Source organism: Colius striatus, chromosome 6, assembly GCF_028858725.1.
Source record: "Colius striatus isolate bColStr4 chromosome 6, bColStr4.1.hap1, whole genome shotgun sequence".
NCBI classification, from domain to species: Eukaryota; Metazoa; Chordata; class Aves; order Coliiformes; family Coliidae; genus Colius; species Colius striatus.
The window spans coordinates 30,165,823-30,185,814 of NC_084764.1; the positions used below are offsets into that span (position 1 = coordinate 30,165,823).

General features: G+C 41.7%; 1 protein-coding gene across 1 annotated transcript in view; it reads left to right on the forward strand.

The window, feature by feature from the left end:
• The window catches only part of SPATA7 (spermatogenesis associated 7), a 70,374-nt gene that overhangs the window by 23,464 nt on the left and 26,918 nt on the right, over positions 1–19,992 (forward strand). The window contains exons 2-4 of the mRNA XM_061998550.1: positions 14,680–14,760; positions 15,393–15,485; positions 17,345–17,392. Coding sequence (XP_061854534.1) covers positions 14,680–14,760; positions 15,393–15,485; positions 17,345–17,392 — 222 coding nt within the window. The remainder of the gene's footprint in view (positions 1–14,679; positions 14,761–15,392; positions 15,486–17,344; positions 17,393–19,992) is intronic.

A 19,992-nucleotide genomic window follows, 5' to 3' on the forward strand; every position in this document is an offset into this window, starting at 1 on the left:
AACAAGGGGATATTACAAAGAAAACTGGTGAGTGACACGGTTGCTCACCACCCGGGACCCGACGTGAGCGACCGCTCCGGACCGGCGACCGAGAGTCCGCGCCCCCCCGGAAGAGCTTATTCCGGCCAGCCCCCACCTGTACCCTGGGCATGACGGTTAGGATGGTATCGAATACCTGCTGGCCAGCCTGGGTCAGCTGTTCAGGCTGTGCCCTTTCCTGGTTCCTCACGGGAATTAACTCTATCCTGGCTCAAACCGGGACACAGTGCTGCATGAACAGTTGGACTTGACAGTCTTAAAGGTCTTTTCCAACCTAAACGGTTGTGTGGTTCTGTGACAAACTTCTTTTTTCCAGACTTCTTCACAGCTTTCTCATGAAAGCTGTAGCTATCTTTCAGCTAACTGTTCCCTGGGGCAGTATGTGACCTTCATCAGGAGTCAAAATCCTTCGGTCTTCCAGCCAAATAGCAAGATTGTGTGAGACACCTTAAGTTGGCCCATCATAGACCGGAAGATATCTGGTTGAACTTTGTGCCAGCTAGATCTGTTGCAAGAATGATTCGTGCTTAGCACGGGATGTGATCTCTTGTCTGTTGTGTGCTGCTTTGTAACATGGAGCAGTGCTGGTGGCTGAATGCTGACTTGCCCCTGTGGACTGAGATCAGCATGGATGAGAACAGAGCAAAAGTCTCATGAAAGTCTCCTTGATTTGCATGGGAAAGATGCTGTGTCACAAGATTGTCTGAGCCTCTGGAGTGCACCAGGACCCAGCAAACCGGTTCTCAGAAGTTACTGCTTTTGTGGATGAGAGAGACTTAAAAATCTGTCTGTCTTTACAGCTTTGCAGGAAAGGCGGCTTCAGGGCAATTGCAAAATCTGTGTGGTGTGTGTATGGTTTTGGCCACTCTTCCTGAAGGACCTCTCTGACAATATCTTCTTTGCTGAGTGTAAAAACTTCCTGCAACGTCGCCCTGCAAGGGATATATCCTACCATACATGACGTAGTGGCAGATCAGTGTCTCGAGGCTTGGCGGGATTGCTGTTTGCAGTGCTATGCTGGGTGGCTTTGAAGAGCACACAGGTGCTGTAACTTATCTCAAAAAACTCTCTTGCCCTGCAGCCTGAGATGTTCTGCCTCTAATCTTCACAGGCAAAGCTTCTGTGCAAATACACTATCTCTGCCAGAGCTCTTGCTCTTCAAGCTAATTCTCCTCAGCTGTTTTTTGTCTTTCAGAGTTCCCTTTTTTGTTCTGTATTCTTCTTCCATAGCACTTTCCATGGTTCCTCGCCTGCCTTTTTGTGAATTTTACTGGCACCTCTGCCTTTCCCTTCTTGCGGCCTCCAGAATTGCCTGCCTTCCTCACCAATTACTACATCTCTTTTGTGGTAGCTTTTACAACTTTTTCCTGACAACATCCACAGTCACTGAGTTGGGATTTTAAAGATGTCCTTTTTTTTTCGCAGTCGTTCCTGGGCCTGAAGTTTGCTGTGTGTCATACTTAAAACCTCTGCTTTTAAAAAGCAGAGCAAGAAGGCCTAAGAGCACTTGCTTTGCTCTAACAGAATGTCAGCTGGCTACTGGGTTGGCCAAAATGATGTGGTCATTAAATCACTGTGATATTTTTCACCGGCAGGTTGAAGTTCCATCTCTTGACCCTGAAAGTAAAGGTCTTTTAATTCTGCATGTGCAGGCAAACCAATGCTTTCTGTTAAATAGATGGATTAAGTGTTCCGCTTAAGTGTGCTCAGGGAAGCAAGTGCTACCAAAACGACATCATCTTCTCTGCTAAAACATCCATTTCGTTCCTAAGACTTCTCTTAAGAAATAGAGGGGCATATTTAAGGTCAGTCCTGAGCAACCCTTATCTCCTATCCTTTGCACTACTCAGGGAGAAGAAAAGACAGTCCCAGGAAGAGGGAGGGGTGGGAGGAGGAGTTTATTAGACAACTGACTGTGTATGGGGTCAAGCTCCCAGAGGCAATGGGCTTTCTCAAAGAGGCAGAGCAGTCGCCATCCGGGTGCTAACGGGAGTCTGTGTTGCCCAGTGCTTTGCCAAATGACGAGGAGGGGGGTGGCAGAAAGAACACAGACACCAACAAAAAGATTCATTTCACTGTACTGTGTACTTTTCAGTGTTACAGAAAATTAGGATACAGAAAAATAGGATATTCAATTACAACAATATACTTATGACACTCTTAAGCTGTAAAAAGCATAAACAAGGTAACCTACCTAATCATTACTACAGGGGATCAGAGACAGTGATTAAGGAGGATACATCACCAGTTGCCCTACTGATGTGTTACCATCTTCCAGACCCACAGTCACTGGGGAGCCCTCGTCACAGCGAGGGTTTGGAGAGCCTGTCCCGGCAATTGGGAGCTCCTACGCAGTGCGTCCACTCGTACGGGAGGTCTCCAACGTCGCTGCAAGAGGGTCCAGCTTTTATGCAATATGGAATAAACAACATAGAACCTTGTAGGTGAAAGATCTGGCATTATCCTCCGTTGAGATACCACCTGAAACTTGGCCAAGGCTTCAGGAGGAACCAAGGGAGTTTCCTTATCTTCTGGGCTTTTCACTCCAGGTAACTTTCAGTTGAGGCTGATCATCTGCTTTTCCAGCCTTGAACACCAGCCCTTGTACACACAGGGACAGATACATTAAAAAGCACAGATACATTCTTAGAGACATTTTAGCTACATTCTTCACTAATACCTAGGGACTTTCTCATCAGCAACTATGTTTTGTCCAGTTCTGCAGCTCCAGCTCCAAGGGGAGTGTCTTCAGGCCTGTCGGTGTGTTGAAGAACTGCGCCTCTGTCCAGCACAGCTCTCAGGCCGTGTCCTGCTGCTAGTAACAGCAGGTAACTGGCCTCTGCCTACTTAAAGCTCAGGAAGGTGCTCGGTCCATTGTGCTGCACCCCAAACATCATCTCAATCAGGATTGTACCGTAAGACTTGTTTGTTACGCGGAGCTTGCAGGAGCATGGGGAGGGCAGCACGGTTACAAAGCACTGTCTCGACTGAGGCAAAAGCGTACTGGCTGCTTTTACCAACACCTGGAACCAGCGGGTTGTTTTCTGTATGTCTAAGCACGTGCCAGTGCAGAGGCTGTCTATGAGGCTGGGACCCTGATTCATCTTCAGTTCCTCCTTGGAGCAGTGGAGGAAGCACAGCATGTACCCCACCAGCTCCTCCCTCCCGCAGGTGCACTCCTGCCGCACGTGGAGGGTGGCACCCCCCACTGCCGTGTCCTCTGTGTTCGTCATCTTCAGGTGGAAAACATGCCCACGGGGGGCTTTCAGAGGCACAAGCACAACGTAGGCAGCATCAAAGTAAGGGAGACTCACACCCTCTATGGAGCTGCTTATACTGATGGCTGACTTCAGCCGGGGCATGAAAGTATTCCTTGAAAGTTTGTTGCTGATGGAAAGAAGCTCATTCACCAGCCTGAGCACATAAACAACTGGTTCTGGAGCATCCACAATGCTCCTAGCTGAAATCCTGCGCACACAGAGTGAAGTGCCGAGGTTTTCTTGCTGCCACGTGTTTTTTCTGGAAAGCCCATTGCTCCTTTTCCACCAGCAGAGCCCGAAGAGCAGGACCAGGACTGCAGCAGCAGCAGCCCAGAATTGCCACTGCTGCAAGGCAGAAAAGTATGGGGCTTCCAAGGCAAAGCTCCACTGCTTGTGATATTTCTGGTTCTCCTCTTCCAGCAGCCAAATCATCTCTCTGTTCAGCTGCTCAAGACGCCGCATCGTGCTTTCGCGCTTGGCCTCACCCAGCCCATCGTCCAGTCCATCACTGACCGGCTGTGCTTTCGTGATGAGGTATAGCGCAACACTGGCGAGGAAGCCTATGAACCCCATGGCCTGCAGGGAGAGAATTATTTCAGTGGGGTGGGAGAGAGCTGGCAGTGGGGCCGTAAGCAGGGGCAGGTAGGAGAGAGGCTGGGGCAGCCAGGAGGCTCAAGGCCTGCACCAGCCCTGCCAGCGGCTAGGTAGGCCCTGGGTGCAGTGCCTGCCCCCAGGGGCCACGTTCCTGCCCTGGTCCCCCTCCTCCCACCACCTATGCACTGGTCGCTCTCCCAGTGCGTTCTGGGCACGTGCTGCCCACTGGCCCCGTTTTATAGCCGCCCCACGGCCTCTGACATCACAGGCACCGCAGTGCTTCACGGTAACGGTTGCCAGCCAACCACCGCCCTCAGCCCCCCATGGGCACAGGGGCCCACAGCTTCCCCGGGCAGCCAAAGCCCCAACATCCACAAAGGACTGACCCATCCTGTCATCTCCACAGCCGACTCAAAGATTTAGAAACTGGGCAACTGCAAGAGTCACAATATGAGCATTGAAAATTGGTTGAATTTTGCAAAAGTAGACCCTTTTCATGAAAAAGTCACTTGCTATCCAGTACATATAAATTCAGTAGTGGCATCAGGTACACGGTGGAATCTGCATAGCAATTTTACACTCTGCCCTTGCAAGTTTGTGATTCCTGCTGATTCCAATGTATTCCCATTTGTAAGTTAAGCAAGTGTATGATTTTTGTGTCCATGTTGGCTAGACAGTCTGACAGCCAGAGACAATTTACCTATTAGCTAGAGCTTCTACAAACCTTCCATTTTGATTCTTTTTTATGAAAGTTACACTCTTGAATTGAAACGTTTCTTCAGGCAAAGGTAGGTGCAGGTGCAGGCAGTCACTAGCTGCACTGATGCTGCTGGGAATGGGTAGTGTCTGCTCTGTTGAGTCAGGGTGGGTAATATCTATAGAGTAACTCCTTTAACTAGATGATTGAAACCATTAAACCAACTTGGTCAGAAAAATATGTTTTCAAGTCACAGCTCAAGCCTTCACTTCTTTTTCTAGTATCTGAACACTATAACAGAACCAGTTCCTAAGAACTGGTTTTTTGCCTCCCTTATTTTTTGTTGCTTGGGTTAGATGGATTTCAGTGTCTCCATTGTATAGCAGTTGCCCTAAAGTTCCTTCAGCCCACAGACAGTTTTACAGATTCTTTTTCCTCTGAGAAGATAGATGAACATGATCAGGAGACCTCAGACAACTTGTACAGTCCCTGGAAAAAAGCTCCTTGGCCCTTGACTCATCCTCAGAGCAACATTTTGGAGTTTTCAGAGGTGTACAACTTCTGATGAAACAGCCTTTCAACTGTACACAATTGTTTGACAGGTAAATAAACTGAGGTGATTTCTATAAGCCACTCCTTTTTTTAACATGAAGGCATTCATGAGAACAGGCTGCCCGAGAAAGCAGTTGAGGCACCGTCCCTGAAGGTACGTAAAACATGTGTAGATGAGGTGCTGAGGGACTTGGTTTAGTGATGAACGTGGCATTGCTGGGTTAGTGGTTGGACTCATGATCTTAAAGGTTTCTTCCAACCTATACAATTTTGTCATTCTGTTTTGTTTAAGGGCAGATTTTCAAACAGATTTGATTGTCATGTTGGCTTCTGAGTGAAAGGTGCCTGTTTCAAACTGAAGGGCTTTGGAGAAGTTTCTGCTCCAATATTTATGGCTGTATCCAGACAACTTAGCCTGCATTGATGTTGCTGTCCTAGTTTTTCTTATTGAGTGAATAGTTCTTCAATTTAAGTGGAACTTTGACCGTCTTAGATTTAACTGGCCTTTTTAGCAAAAGGTTAGAAACACCCAGGTGCATCTTTGTTGTGCCGGCTGAGGACCTTCTGGTGCCACTTCACTTTACCACAGTTGATGTCACAATGGTCAGGGAATGGTCAGGGAAGTCATTTGCTTTGGCAGGTAAGTTTCAGCTCTGGGCATCACCAACTGCCTACAGATCCCAAGCATAATTCTCACAAAGGAATTGAGTGCTGAATCTCCTGCGCTGTTATTTCCTAATGCTCAGGAAGGTCAGGAGCTTGCCTCCTCCGTTCACAGTTTGCTCGTGCCACGTGTATGAGATGAATTATAGTCCAGGCTGTGTTTTCAGGTGGCTTTGTTTCCCTCTTTTCAGATTGAATTATTCTTTCTCGTTGAAAACTGTGTGTTAACTGTGTGTTTTTAACTGTGTTAAAAACTACGAGAGGTGCACCTGCACTGCGCAGTGGGTTGGACCTACAGGGAGTCGACATGTATACTGATCTATGTCTACTCTCTGAATAGCTACACCAGGTTACATAAATTAGAGCAGTGATTGAACTGCTGTAAATTGGTGTAGTTTAGATCAGGCTGAGAACAACTATGATTAGAGGAATATAGAGCTGAGAACAGCTTTCTGATCTATGCTAAGATTCTTCTAGGAGCAAAGTTTGAATTTATATTTTTAATGGGTTCCTGAGACAAAAAAAATGTCTAGGTGAGGACTTGTTTCCTAACAGCTTTTATTATATCCATTGTTGATATTCTATAGCTTGAATATGTTTACAGCTTCCATAATTCAAAGAAAGAACGATCTCAGGATATTTTAGAGATATGTTGAGTATCAGCTACAGTGTGACCGCAGCGAAGACATCACACTGTGAGCAACTAGAATCAGTTATATCCTGTGTATGTAGAGGCTTTGTACATTGTGGAGAAAAAATGAGGGAGCATGGACACGGATCCCAGGATATAATGCTAGGCCCGTTGGGGCAAGGCAGCCTGGGCTCTAGTTATATGGATTTGGTGCATAATCAAGACCAGAGTCAGAGCCATGGTTAAAGCAGTTGCTGTCACAGAGACAGCAGGCCGCTTTCTGTTCCCTCAAGGTCGGACTGTTTTTGACTAAAAGTGGTAAACAACTTTGAGGAAAAACAAGATGTGAAAATATGAGGGAGCTTGCTTATCGCAGAAACTGCAAGTAGGATGAACATGAAAATGTAATCTATTAGCTGCTGTTGCTGAGCTAGCTTTGAAGCTGCTGTGTATATAAGTTAGAGCCTCCTTTCAATAAAGGGAAGAAGATTTCTGCCATCACACTGAGTGGGACTGGATTTCTTCCCACCCAGCTGAGAATCGGACCCTAGGTTGAGAGCCCCATGAAGTAGGCTTTGAGCTGTTTTTTTTAGGCCAAGAGCCGAAAACTTCGTGGCAGTACATCACTGGGCTTTTTGCATGACAACTGCAACGATGTTTATTATTATGCTATAGTCATCAGCCCAAGTATGTTGCAGCGCTGTTATTAAGCCAACTTCTGAGGCCTTTTCTAGGTCATTAAGCAAAAAGTAAGTAAAGACTAATTTACTCTGTTATTAATCAATTAATTAAATATATTCAAAAGTCTTGTTTTAAAAGGCAATGTATTGCTTGGGTGAAAAGTTAATAAATTAAGTAAAAATTTAGAAGAACAATAAATAATTCTTCCCTTCAGTTTAAATATTTTTTGAAAATTATTATTATTTCAGCAAAGCAGTCCAGAGCAGTTCCTAATTTGAGGAACTGCCAGGCTGACCAGAAAAAAATGACAAAGGTGTTGGAATTTTACCCAGTAAAGCAGATCATCTTCCTTCTGTTTTGTGCCTCTGCTGGGGTATGCAACTAGGGACCCTCTTTACTGCCCCAGTGTAGACAAAGCATCAGTTTTTCAAATCTCCACATACTTATCTTGGGCTTGCAAGCTTCTTGGTCTTCCTCACCTTGGTTTAAAGGCACTCCAGAGCACAACCTACCTTGAGTGAGACCTTGACCTCAAAAACATGACCTGTGCAAGGGGAAGCCTTGGCCATCTGGAGATTATTTGGTTCCAGGTATTTATATGAGTGACCTTGTCACTGGTCAATGAGTCACTTCTCAAATCCCAGGATTTGTGTTATCCTAATTTCTTCCCTCCACTCTCTCTGGCACTCAAGTTAGTTTCTTCTCCTTGGCATGTGACTGACCAGGGACAGACTATTTTTCAGGCATAATTTTCCAGAGAACTCCTGCAGCAGCAGCAGCATAGTGTTACCCTTCAGCAGGAGCCAGGTCCTTCCCATTCCAAGAAGGCCAGTGGTATGCTGGCCTGTATCAGGAACAGTGTTGTCAGCAGGAGCAGGGAGGTGATAATTACCCTGAACTCGGCTTTGGTGAGGCTGTACCTCAAATACTGTGTCCAGTTTTGGGCCCCTCTCTACAAGAAGGACACTGAGGTGCTGGAGAGGATCCAGAGATGGGCTACCAAACTAGTAAAGGATTTGGAGCATGTCTCATATGAGGAACAGCTGAGGGATCTGGGGCTTTTTAGCCTGGAGAAAAGAAGGCTCAGAGGAGACCTTATTGCTCTCTACAGCTACCTGAAAGGAAGTTTTAGCAAGACAGGAGTCAGTCTGTTCTCCCTAATAACAAGCAATAGAACAAGAGGAAATGGCCTCAAGTTGTGCCAGGGAGGTTCAGGCTGCATATGAGGAGGATTTTTTTTTCACTGATAGGATTGTCAGGCATTGGAACGGGCTGCCCAAGGAGGTGCTGGAGTCACCATCCCTGGAAGTGTTTAAGAGATGGGTGGATGTTGCACTTAGGGAAATGGTCTAGTGGTTGATAGGGCTGGGAAAAAGGCTGAACTCTGTCATCTCAAAGGTCTCTTCCAGCTGAAAGGATTCTATTATTCCATGACCAATTTATAACACCTGTAGCACCTCACCAGCCACAGCCAAGCAAGCAGGGGATGTTAGAATGATGGTAGAAGACTACAGGTAAGGAAAAGGCCAGAAATTGGAAAAATTCAAATGTGTTTAGGGAGTATGGTAGGAAGATGTAAGCCACATGAGGAGGAGAGCAAGCTTTAAGTTACTAATACTACTAATAGAGCATCTTACTTTTTAAAATAATGAAAGTATATTATGCAAATATAAAAGAAAGATAATTATTTATTTAAATGAAGTTTAAATCCAGTGTAGATTTTCATAACCAGGTTAATCTTTTAATGTACTTTAAGATAGCAGTGTTTACTCTGTATATTTCTGTGTTATATGCACAATTATTTCTGAAACATGGAGAGTTAAAGGATACTTTCATTTAAAAATTCTCATAGTCTCAAAAAGGGAGAAATCTGTATTTCAGGTCCTATTCTCATTCCTTTAAATGTGACCTTTTCAGAAGTGTTAGAGTAGATGCTTAAAGGAGTTTCCTTCACTACTCCTAAATCATTTAAAATTTCACAGAGATTATCTAACTCACTCTGTTCCCTCCTCAGTATGTGTACAGCATTAGTGCTGTAGTGTACTGTTAGTGTACAGTTAGAAACATGAATTCATAGCAGGATGCTCACTGAAAAAAATCACTACTTTGTAAAACAAGGATGGTAGTGATAGAGTGTCTTTAATTTCTATTAAATTCACAGCAGAAACCCCCTTCTGCATGTAGTTTTCTGAATGACCCACTTGGACAAAAGTGCCTTCACTAAATGTGTTTGGTTTAGAACACTGAGGGATTAGGGGAGACAAACAAAAGGAGCTGGCAGGGGAAGAGGCAACAGCACCAAAACTTCATAAATCTCTGCAGGGTATAGAGTGTTTGCAAAGCATTTGTCAGCTTGGGTTGAGGGTCCCTATCAGCCTCAGGGAGACCAAATCTCAGAGTTTCATGCAAATACTGCAATTCTAGTCCATTATAGGCAGAGATGCTTCCTACATTTGCAGCTGAGAGGTGGCCATGGTGCAGCTGAGAACACAACAGTCCTGGAACCACCAATAAAACAGTGCTCAAAAGGATTGTTGCCTTGGTGGAGTGACGAACACTTCCTCTGGGACAGCAGAGGAGACCTGAGGTCTACATCCCGCTGAGGCTGAGGGTTGTTTGAATCCAAGCTAATGTCTAGGACCTGCTCTTAGGAAAATAGTCTTCAGACATCTCTATACGGTGAAGTGGAGGTTTTGTGGCTTGTAGTGCTGGATTTAGATGCCTTTATCCAATATCCCACCTAGGGTCTCTGGTTTTTTTATGGTTTTAAATAAGACAGTGGGTAAGGGTAATCTGAATGGTTTTTTTTTCCCCCAGTATTTTTGATTCGCAATGTCTGAGGTGCAGGTTTGTTATAAAAATAGCAGGTCTGATACTTGTGTTTAAAACCTTGTGTTCCTATGAGGATGCCGTAATGAAAGACTGGGCTCCTTTCCAGTACATATTCATGAACCAAATCTGAAATGGTTTTGTAGCAAAATAATTTCCATAAATTCTGCATATCCACTAACAACTAGGAAATAAAGTAACAAATAGAAACTATCAACTGCCATCACTTTAAAGATTGTAAAATTAGAAATAAAGAATCATAGAATCATAGAATGGTAGGGGTTGGAAAGGAACCTTTAGAGATCATCTAGTCCAACCCCCCTGCAGAAGCAGGTCCACCTAGATCAAGTCACACAGGAGTGTGTCCAGGCAGGTTTTGAAGACAAGGAGAAGGAGACTCTACAACTCCCGTGGGCAGCCTGTGCCAGGACTCTCTCACCCTTACTTTTTTCTCTCTTGTGTTGTACTGTCCCATGGTTTGGCCCAGCTAGCACAGTAGCACCACGACAGTTTCTTGCTCATTGCCCCCATTCACCCCCACCCTCGTTAGGATGGTGGAGGCCCCAGCAAAATGGGAGTAAAAAAAAAAAAAAAAAGCAAGGTTGTTGTGGATTGAGACAAGGGCAGGGAGGGCTCGCTGCCAATTACGGTTCTGGGCAAAACAGACTCCAGTACTCAACTTAGAGAGGAAAGTAGGAAACTTTATTCTACAAGAAAGAGAACAGAATAAAAGCAAAAAGGGAGCAGGATGGTGAGAAAATTACAACCAGCACTTTAAGATCTCCCTCCCCCATCCCTCCTTTCTTCCTGGGCCCAGCTCACTGCTCCCGATATCTCTACCTTCTCCCCCCTCAACGGCTCAGGGGGGCAGGGAGTGGGGGATGTGGTCAGTCTCTCACAGCTGGGCTCTGCCTCTTCTGTCTTCTCAGATGAGGATGACTCCTGGCATTCTTCCCCTGCTCCAACACGGGGTTCCTCCCCCAGGACACAGTCCTTAATGAACTTCTCTGGTGTGAGTTGTTCCCAACAGCTGCGGCTTCTGCTGATACAGGTTCCCTCACACGGGACACAGTCCTTGGTGAATATCTCTGGAGTGGATTCTTCACCACGATTGCAGTTTCTGCAGTTATAGGGTCCCTCTCTTGGCACAAGGCCTCTTCTGGGCATAAGTTTAATGAGCTGCTTTCTCATGAGTTCCTTCCCAGCTTCTGTGAATATTGGGTCCCTTCCTTGGGACATGGCCTGCTATGGCCATAATGATAAAATGTCCCTCCCTCAGGACACGGCCTCTTCTGGCTATAGTTTTAAAGAAAATCACTGCCCCTGACTCGGGGTCTGGAGTGAAGTGGTTGGGTCTATCCCACTGGACACGGCCTCCTCCGGCCATAGTCACTGTCCCTGGCTCGGGGCCTTTAATGAAGTGAATCGCTGCCCCTGGTCCAGGGCCAGCTTTAGCAACATGAGTCTCTGCCCCTGATGCGGGCTCATTATCAAAATGAGTCTCTACCACTGCTGCGGGGTCTTTAAAGGAATTAAAATAAATCTCAGCTTCACCAGTTTTCTCCATAGAATGCAGGGGAGTCTCTGCTCCAGCACACCTCCTCCTCTCTTTAATCACTGACCTTGGAGTCCGCATGGTTGTTTCTCTCACTGTTCCTACTCCTTGCACTACCACCAGTCAGAAGAAAAAGAAGGGGCAGAAGAAGGAAGAAACAGGAAGTAGAAGGAGGACGAAATCTCCTCTTCTTCTTAAAAAGTGATCGTGGAGGTGTCTAATTGGATCAGCCCCAGGAGCGGGTCTCGCTCAGAGCTGGGGAGAGTTGCGAGCAACTTCTTACAGGGGCCATCTTTACAGCCCCTTCCCCCTTACCAGAAATGGCTGTCATGTCAAACCATGACACATGCTTTCGCAGAAAGCCTATAATCATAGACACAGGACACAGTAGTTTTTTATCCATCTGCCATCTGCTGGCCATGCAAAGAAAGGGAACGTTTCAAAGTTTGGTTTTGCTGTGGTGTTGAGAAGACGCATCTCCAGCTGAAGACACTGAAATTAACAGGTTTCTGGTCATGTTTAGCTCAGGGCAAAGGCAAGTAGCTTACCTGAAGAGAATCAGTTGTGGTTATAACAATGTCACAGCATTTTCAAGATGCTCATACTTGCCTCTCTCATTCTGTCACATAAAAATGAGTTAAAGGTGATCATGTAAGTATTTATCTATTAGCTCTGAAATTAAAAAAAAACTGACATATTTAGGTTATTTTGAGGCGCTGTGACTGAAACTCTTCTAATTAATACTTAGATGTTTGCTGTAATCAGATTTCTGATATATACTTTTTTTGTCATTAGGACAAACTTTTATCAAAAAAATATATATTATAATCTAATTTTCAGGTCCTCCATAAACCTTAAATTTTTGAGCACATGACCACTGTGACTTCAGGAAGTCATGAGTTTCAGGGTGGGTATCTAGCATGACACTGAATACTACTCGTGTAATAGTGTATGGTAAAGAAATACCATACTTATTGTTAAAAGTTTTAAACCATTGCAGAACCAGTCATTCTAAATCATTCTAGGTCATTCTAAAGCTTGTTTCAGGATGATTGGAATTTTAATATTTTGAAAATAATTTATTTTTTATATTTTTAAGTAATTTAGCATTGTTTATGTATGTTTAAATCACAAACAGATTAGGAAGAATTGTACCATTTCACATTCATACAGATGATTAAGAATGTTGTCCTTTGGCTTGAAAGAAAACAATATAAAGAGACAATTGCAGGACAGCATTGAAAAAATCTACAGTACCATTTTCTTTTTTCGGTGGATATTGGTTTTGTTTTTTTTTTAATTTACCCCTTTCCAACTCCTGGTCTGGCAACTTCATAATGAAGTAGTAGTAGGAGCAGAAAGTGGGAGCAGAATAGTAGAGGGAGTGCTATTATTGCAGACACCCTCTCCAACACTATAAAGCTGCAGAAGTCCATACTGTATAAGGAGTGGATTTTCTAAGTGTGAAATCCTCTTACTAATTCAAATTTACCTTGATATTTGTTGGGCTTCATAAGAGAGGGTATTGTGTTTGTTTGATCTAGATTTAGTGTCATTATACAACAGAATCCCAAGGAAGTACTCTCCAAATTTCTATGTATGCTAATGATTTTCATTTTACTTATTTTCTCAAGACACATTTTGTTGCCTCCCTAACTAATCCTAGTCACTTGAAATTTATAAGGCCTTTGTGTAAATGATATTAAAACATTATTAAAGGAATGATTTCTTTTTGTTGCAGTCTGTACTAAGTAATAGTCAGACACTGTATGAACCATCTTGTGCATCATGCTGTTGCACTTAAAGTAGAGCTACAGAATGTAGTAATTATGTACATAATTGCAAGAGTACTCTTAATAGTCATTATATCATAGTGGGAAATAAAAAAACACCTGGAAAGCCAGATGCTGGGCATACAGGAGGTAAGAAGCCATGAGAGGTAAAATTAAGGTACTTTTAACATGTGTGGCATGGTATCCTACAGTCTCCAACTAGTTTGTAATTATGTCTGTCTTTGTAGACCTAGTTGAAGGCCACTGAGAAGAGATTTGCACCCATCTTGGGTAGGTCCAGCTTGCTGCTTATCCAATGAAGGGTGGAAAGCTGGAAGTGACCAGTCAGGGTAGAGCAATAGTTATTGCCTGAGAGCTGTAGTCCCTACAATTGCTAGTAGACACTTGGCAACTGCAGACTCTTGAATTGACAGATGGGAACAGAAAGACCATATGTACCTTGATGGTAATAAATTTGTAGAACTTGACTGCACAGTTTTATAATTGATGCTAAGTAAGCATGGTGTATTTACTCTGTTCAAGAAATGGTCTTGGTTTTGCTTTACATTTTAAGCAGAGTCTTGGAAACCTTAAATGAATGGTTTGTATACACTAGTATTTGTAGTAATAGGATATCTCCTGTTAAAGTTTGTGTTAAAAATGCTTCAGATTCTTAATCATTTCAGGTGCAGATTTTTAAATCATGGATTCTGTAACAGACAGTGGTTATGAACCTTACCGTCAAGAGGACATGTAGAATTTTTAATTCACATTCCTTCATTTTTCAGAACATCTGTTTGTCTAAGTTTTGTCAGCATCTACACTTGTCTATAGCATTCCTAGTCATTGGACTGTCAGAAGATTGAGTGACAAGCCAGATTTCTGTTAGCAATACATTCTTCAAATAATGTGTTCTTGTTGGTAGGATAATTTTCCCAAAAGCATCTATCCTTCAAGCTGTTAAACTTGCATTTTAGTAGAATACTAACCACAGTCATTGCCTATGTAACAGAATGTTTTTCACATATGTAATTTGACATAATGGTAAAATTCGATCAATAAAACTTTAAAACAAATGAGCGGTCAGCAGAGTTAGAAAACTCTGGCCATACCTCTGTGCAGTTTAATCACCAATGTAAAGTTCACACTGAATTGATCTAATGGTTTTTTCTGTTTAGCTCTCTCAACTACTAAAAGTACTACCATCGTATCTTGGTGTTTACATTTAGTTACTTAACTATACTGTTGTACTTCAGTATAGTGTTTAAATACACTTTTTTCCTTTATGAAAAAGGTCATTACAGTAATTTGTGAGTTCTTTGGGGTAAAAGTCTCAGCTTGTCTCTCAAAATATGTATTTTCTTTTTTCTAACATATGTTTTGTTTCACTTGACACTTCATTAAAGTGAGTGAATACCCAGCTGTTGGCATTCCCAGATGTGGTCCAGCAAGTCCATTTAAAGGACACTTGAGTACTAAGAGTAATGGTAAGTAACTCATGCATTCATCAGAAGGCTGACATGATCTCTTTTATGTGAATTATTTGATTTTTTTGTTTTGTTTTTAATAATTGAAACTTTTGCATTGGGCTCAATTGTTGAAGTTTAATAGTACTTATGTTTAATACTCATTACTGAAAATACTTTTGAGAAGTCAATTTTGCCTTGACTGTACAGCTAACTAGAAATAGTTAGCAAGATATCCAAATTTATATAGATGCCACATCTAATTAGCTGGAACATAGATATGGATACTGCTTTAAAAAACCCTTTAGGTTAAACATTCCTTTACAGTCAGTAGTTTACATGACCTGATATACGTTTCTCTGCCACACTGCCACCTCAAACGCTTTTTCCAAAATGGCTGACATTCTCATAGTCCAACTTTACCACTCTGTAGCTATTTATGGAGTTAATGGCTCAGTGAGCAGGGGAGGAACTGAAGTAGACAGGATGATTTTATATGATTGTAGCTGCTAAAGAAAAATTACTGCCGTTGGGCAAAGTTAAGCACATGATAATGCAAAATTTGTGTCTGCGAACTGCAGTTAATAACTGGTTAAAATTTTAGTAATCTTGTGCGTGCCTTTATGACGTTTAAATGTGTTTTAATCTTACAGCTTTCTGCATTGACTCCTCCCAAAGCCTAACTAACCAGTACCTGATCAGAGATCACATGCTGTTTCATTACAACAAAATTCTCTCAGCCAAAGGTAAAAATGTGCATATATTAATGAACTTCCTACCCTCAAATTTGGCTCAATCTTTCAGAGTAGGCTCATATCAAGAGAGAATGAAGTAGATTGTAGTAAGCATAGTTTTCTTCTTGTTTCGTACTCAAGCTGACATCAGGAAAGAGATATGGCAGCTGCTGCTTAATAATACTTTTGTATAATTGAAATGGGAAATTTTGTTTGAAGACACCTTCCTTAAGTGCTACCAAAGGCTGTACTGTAATTTTAGGGTACTTGGTGCTATGTTTTCTTCATTCTGCTTTTGATGAAGTAATGAATTTTGAAAGTATATACTGAACTGAAAATTACAGAGACAGTCACTAAAACAAGCATACAGAATTTATTTTAGGAATGAATGCAGGATATTTTCATAGAATCATAGAATGATAGGAGTTGGAAGGGACCTTTAGAGATCATCTAGTCCATCCCCTGCAGAGCAGGTCCACCTAGATCATGTAGGAACATGTCCAGGCGGGTCCTGAAGACCTCCAAGAGAGGCGACTCCACACCCTCCCTGGGCAGCCTGTGCCAAGGCTCCGACACCTGAACAGTGAAATAGCTTTTTCTTATGTTTAAATGGAACTTTTTGTGTTCCAGCTTCATCCCATTAACCCCTTATTCTGTTGCTGGATACAGTAGGAAAAAGGGATGTCCCAACCACAGCATTTTCAGTGAAACTCAGACCACTGTGCCTTTTCTTTTTTATTTAAAAGTATTTGTTACGGTTTGTTCATACTTGACCAATGGCCCTAGGTAGTTTTAAGGAATAGGAAAACTGTCCCATGTGTTTGCAAATGAAAAAATAGTGTTACCAGTCTTTATTATTAAGCGCTATATATATATATATATATATGGGGTTTTTTTCACATATTTTACTGTTAGAAGGTACTTACGTTTATCAAAAGACAAACATTATGAAATCAGTAACTTAAAAGCCTATTGAACTTATACATATTTGTGTTTTTCTCAATTATGGTGAGCTCCTGATCAAAAAAAAATCCAGTTCAGAGCTGCATGTTTACTCCACTGTGAACTGACAATACCCTGTTGTCAGTGCTGTAATTGAAAACAAACTGTATTACACTCAAAGGTTTTTTTTACAGTCATAAAAAAGTGAATATGCACAGTTCTAAGAAAAGTCTGTAAATTGTCGTTAATGTTGTTTACAGTTCACAGACTATTTTCATTCTTCATGGCATAAACTTGTCTTGGGCATCTCAGTCCTAGAGATATTAATGCTTGGGCTTGGTGTGATGGCTTGAGTATTTATATTAAATGCATGAAAGTTTGCAGGACATCACTTCCAAGAGAAATGTTATGTGAATTCCTCCCAAAACGTACTCTCTTTTTGTAGATATTCAGAGAGATAGGGTTTTGGAGATGGTTCTGCTGATTCTCTTCATTATCTTTCCTTTTTTTAATGTCTGCTTCAAAGAGAGGTATGCTGGGGCTTTGGATTTTGCTACAGTCCATGCTCACAAACATATTTTTATCTCTCTACTGTATAACACACTGATTATCCTCAGATGTACAGTTAAATGTCATCAGCACAAAGTATATTGAAACCTTTGGTAAGGAATCTTTGTCTAAATGATTATTCTTCCTTCAAACGTGTTTTACTGTAACATTTTTATCTCAGAAGTTCTCTGATTACATTAATATCAATCCAGTACTTTAAGTACACAGGAACTAGCATATTTTAAAGTAGAGAAAAATGGTTGTGTTCTACCTAAATTAGTCTTTGTTCTGTGTTGGTTTATTGCTACGTTTTTTTTCTAGCCACCACAAACATTAAGTAAATACTGAATGCTCACATGGATTTTTTTTCTTATTTTCAGCAGCCATAGACTGTTCAGTGCCCAGAAGTAGGTTAGCCAGCATCAAACGTAAGTATTTGTGATATGTTTATTCTGCAAAAGTTTCTGTAAAACTAACTTAACAAAAGAGCCAAAGGAATAGAAGAGTAACAGTAGAATATGACCCTTAACAGAACATTGATGTATCTGCTTGTTTCTTCAGCTTTCCTGTACTGCTCCAGCTATGTAATGGTAGTGAGATGGGTCTCATCTATTTCTGTTAGTGATTAGTTGGTCTTAAGGATCACAATTAATTTTGCTTAGGATTCTATTCAGCACACAGTTAATGGAACACACAAGGAGAATTTCAGCATTTTCTCTCTCCTTTTGTCTAATATGATGTGAGCTTGAGCTTTTAATGAGAGAGATTTCTCATGCAAGTTCAAGAGGAATTTTGGGACTATGGCCACCTGGGAACCAGAACTGAAACTTCTAGTTCCATTTGGCAGAAAATAGCCAGTTACAAGCACACAACCCCACAGTCAGAATTGACTACAGAATCTGTAGTTTTTCGGGGAGTTGTGTCATTTCTTAACTCTGTTTAAAGGTATTATTACTGTTGCCTTACTTCATAATGTCCCTGAAATCCAGTCAAACTAGAGTGATACTATCTTGTAAAGTGATCAGCATAACTAGAGCAGATTTTTTGCACGGAATAAATCAGTCATCCTTTTGGCAGAAAGACTTGATTTCATTGGAATTTTTCAGTAGTTCTGCACAATGGGTTGAGACTGAATTAAGCAACAAGTTATATCAGTATTAAAGATGCTTTATGTGGGCTTGCTTTTTCCTGCTTTCAAAAGGTGCAGCACAAGCAGCAACAGTAATAGAGCAATAGCTAGAGTCTGCAGATTGCAGTAGGAATTTTAGATCACCTCTTCTGCAGAGTCATCTGGAAAAATGTCTGCATTCTTGTGCTCCAGGTCTACTAAGGTTTGCTTTGAAACAAGTGTGAAAATACAGAGTTGGTGTACCTATATGTTGATCTAATAACGTCCTCATGTAGCTTTTCTTTCTGGATCTGCTAGAATCTTTCTTAGATTCCCTAATTAACAGTTATTCTTCCATACCTTTTCAGGTCTTGGATCTTTCTCAACACCAACAAAAGCCCATTTATTTTAGAGTCTACAGATAAAATGCTTGTGAGCTGATAGCTTGTGTGTTTCACACCGGAATGAGTTTCCCTGAATAATGAATTCATTTTGTGAGACAGTGACAGTGCTTTAACAGAGAATCCTTGTGACAGAGCAGGTGTGCTCTGTAGTGAGGAAATTTCCATTTCAGATAGCAAGGCTCTGTGCAATGTGTTTGTTTCTCTTTTCAGTTCATCTTACTCAGACCAGTGTCTGACTATGTAACTCTGTCCTGGTCACAGATAGAACATTAATCTCCTATGCAGGACATGATGGGAACATGTCACCTTTGTTACTGCTTTTGTTTTTACCCTTCTGTTCGACAAAATTGGTACACTAAATCCTCGCTAAATTGCTCTTTAACCTATTTTCAAACTGTGCTGGAAAAAGCTACTGCTGTGTTTTGTCTTATTAGAACATGCATACAACCAACACAGCTCCAGAAGATGTTTCTTATTCAGAAGAAAAACTTAAAGCCAGGAAAAAGAAATATAGCCTTTGACCAAAAAAAGAAATCCTGAATTTACTTACTGTTATTCTAGGCTAAGACTTGGGAGTGGTAATTGTTACTTAGTTGAGATTTATGATATTTCCAAAATAGAGCCTCACCTTGTAAAGTGAAGCTGAGCATCATAGTTCAAGGGTCAGAATCCTTGTCAGTAGCACAGGATTCATTTGGAAAAAATGTTGGACTTCCTTCGCAGTCTCCCAGAGCTGAGTAGGCAGTGTGGTTGGAGGTTTTTGTCCTTAGATTTATCTAAGTTCAAAACTCTAGTTTGCTTGATTTTCTGCACTCAGTGGAAATAGACAATTACAAAGTGACAAGGAATTTGCCATTAAAAAAAATCCATTTGACAAAGCCATAAATAATGTTGTGAGTTTTCCCCTGAAAGTGGCTTCTCAAGATGATATTATGTCTCTGCGCCAGTTTTCAGGTTTTATTTTGTGAGGTGAATCATTGTTCTCTAATAAAAATGTGAGAGCTGAGTGAAAGATAGAAAGCAAAGTAATAAAGCAAACTTATGTAAACAATATCTGTTTATTAGAATATTCCTCAACATAATGTTTTCACTTGGCAATGCTGAAAAATGTTCCCAATTACACTTTCATCTTGCATTTTTTATCATATCATATTTTATCTGCGAAAAATGCTACAAATTTTCTCCCTATTTTTTCTGCAAGAGCAAGCAAAATGGCTCAACGTCTGATTTCACTGGAGTGCCCTAGATGTGCCCCAGACACAAGGCTAGAAGTTATATAGCTTGCTTGCTGGTTCTGTTCACCATTTCAGGAGTGGGTCTTTCTACCTGACAAAGACAATAGATAGATGTCCTGTCTAGTGATTTCTTTTCATCAATTTAGTCTGCAGGCATTCTCATTTGTCCTTATGCTTTGAAAACTAAACTTCTGTCACATATCTGACTTCATGGAATCATAGAAATGCTGGTTGTAAGGGACCTTTGGAGGTCATTTACTTCTCCATGATTTTCCTGCTCA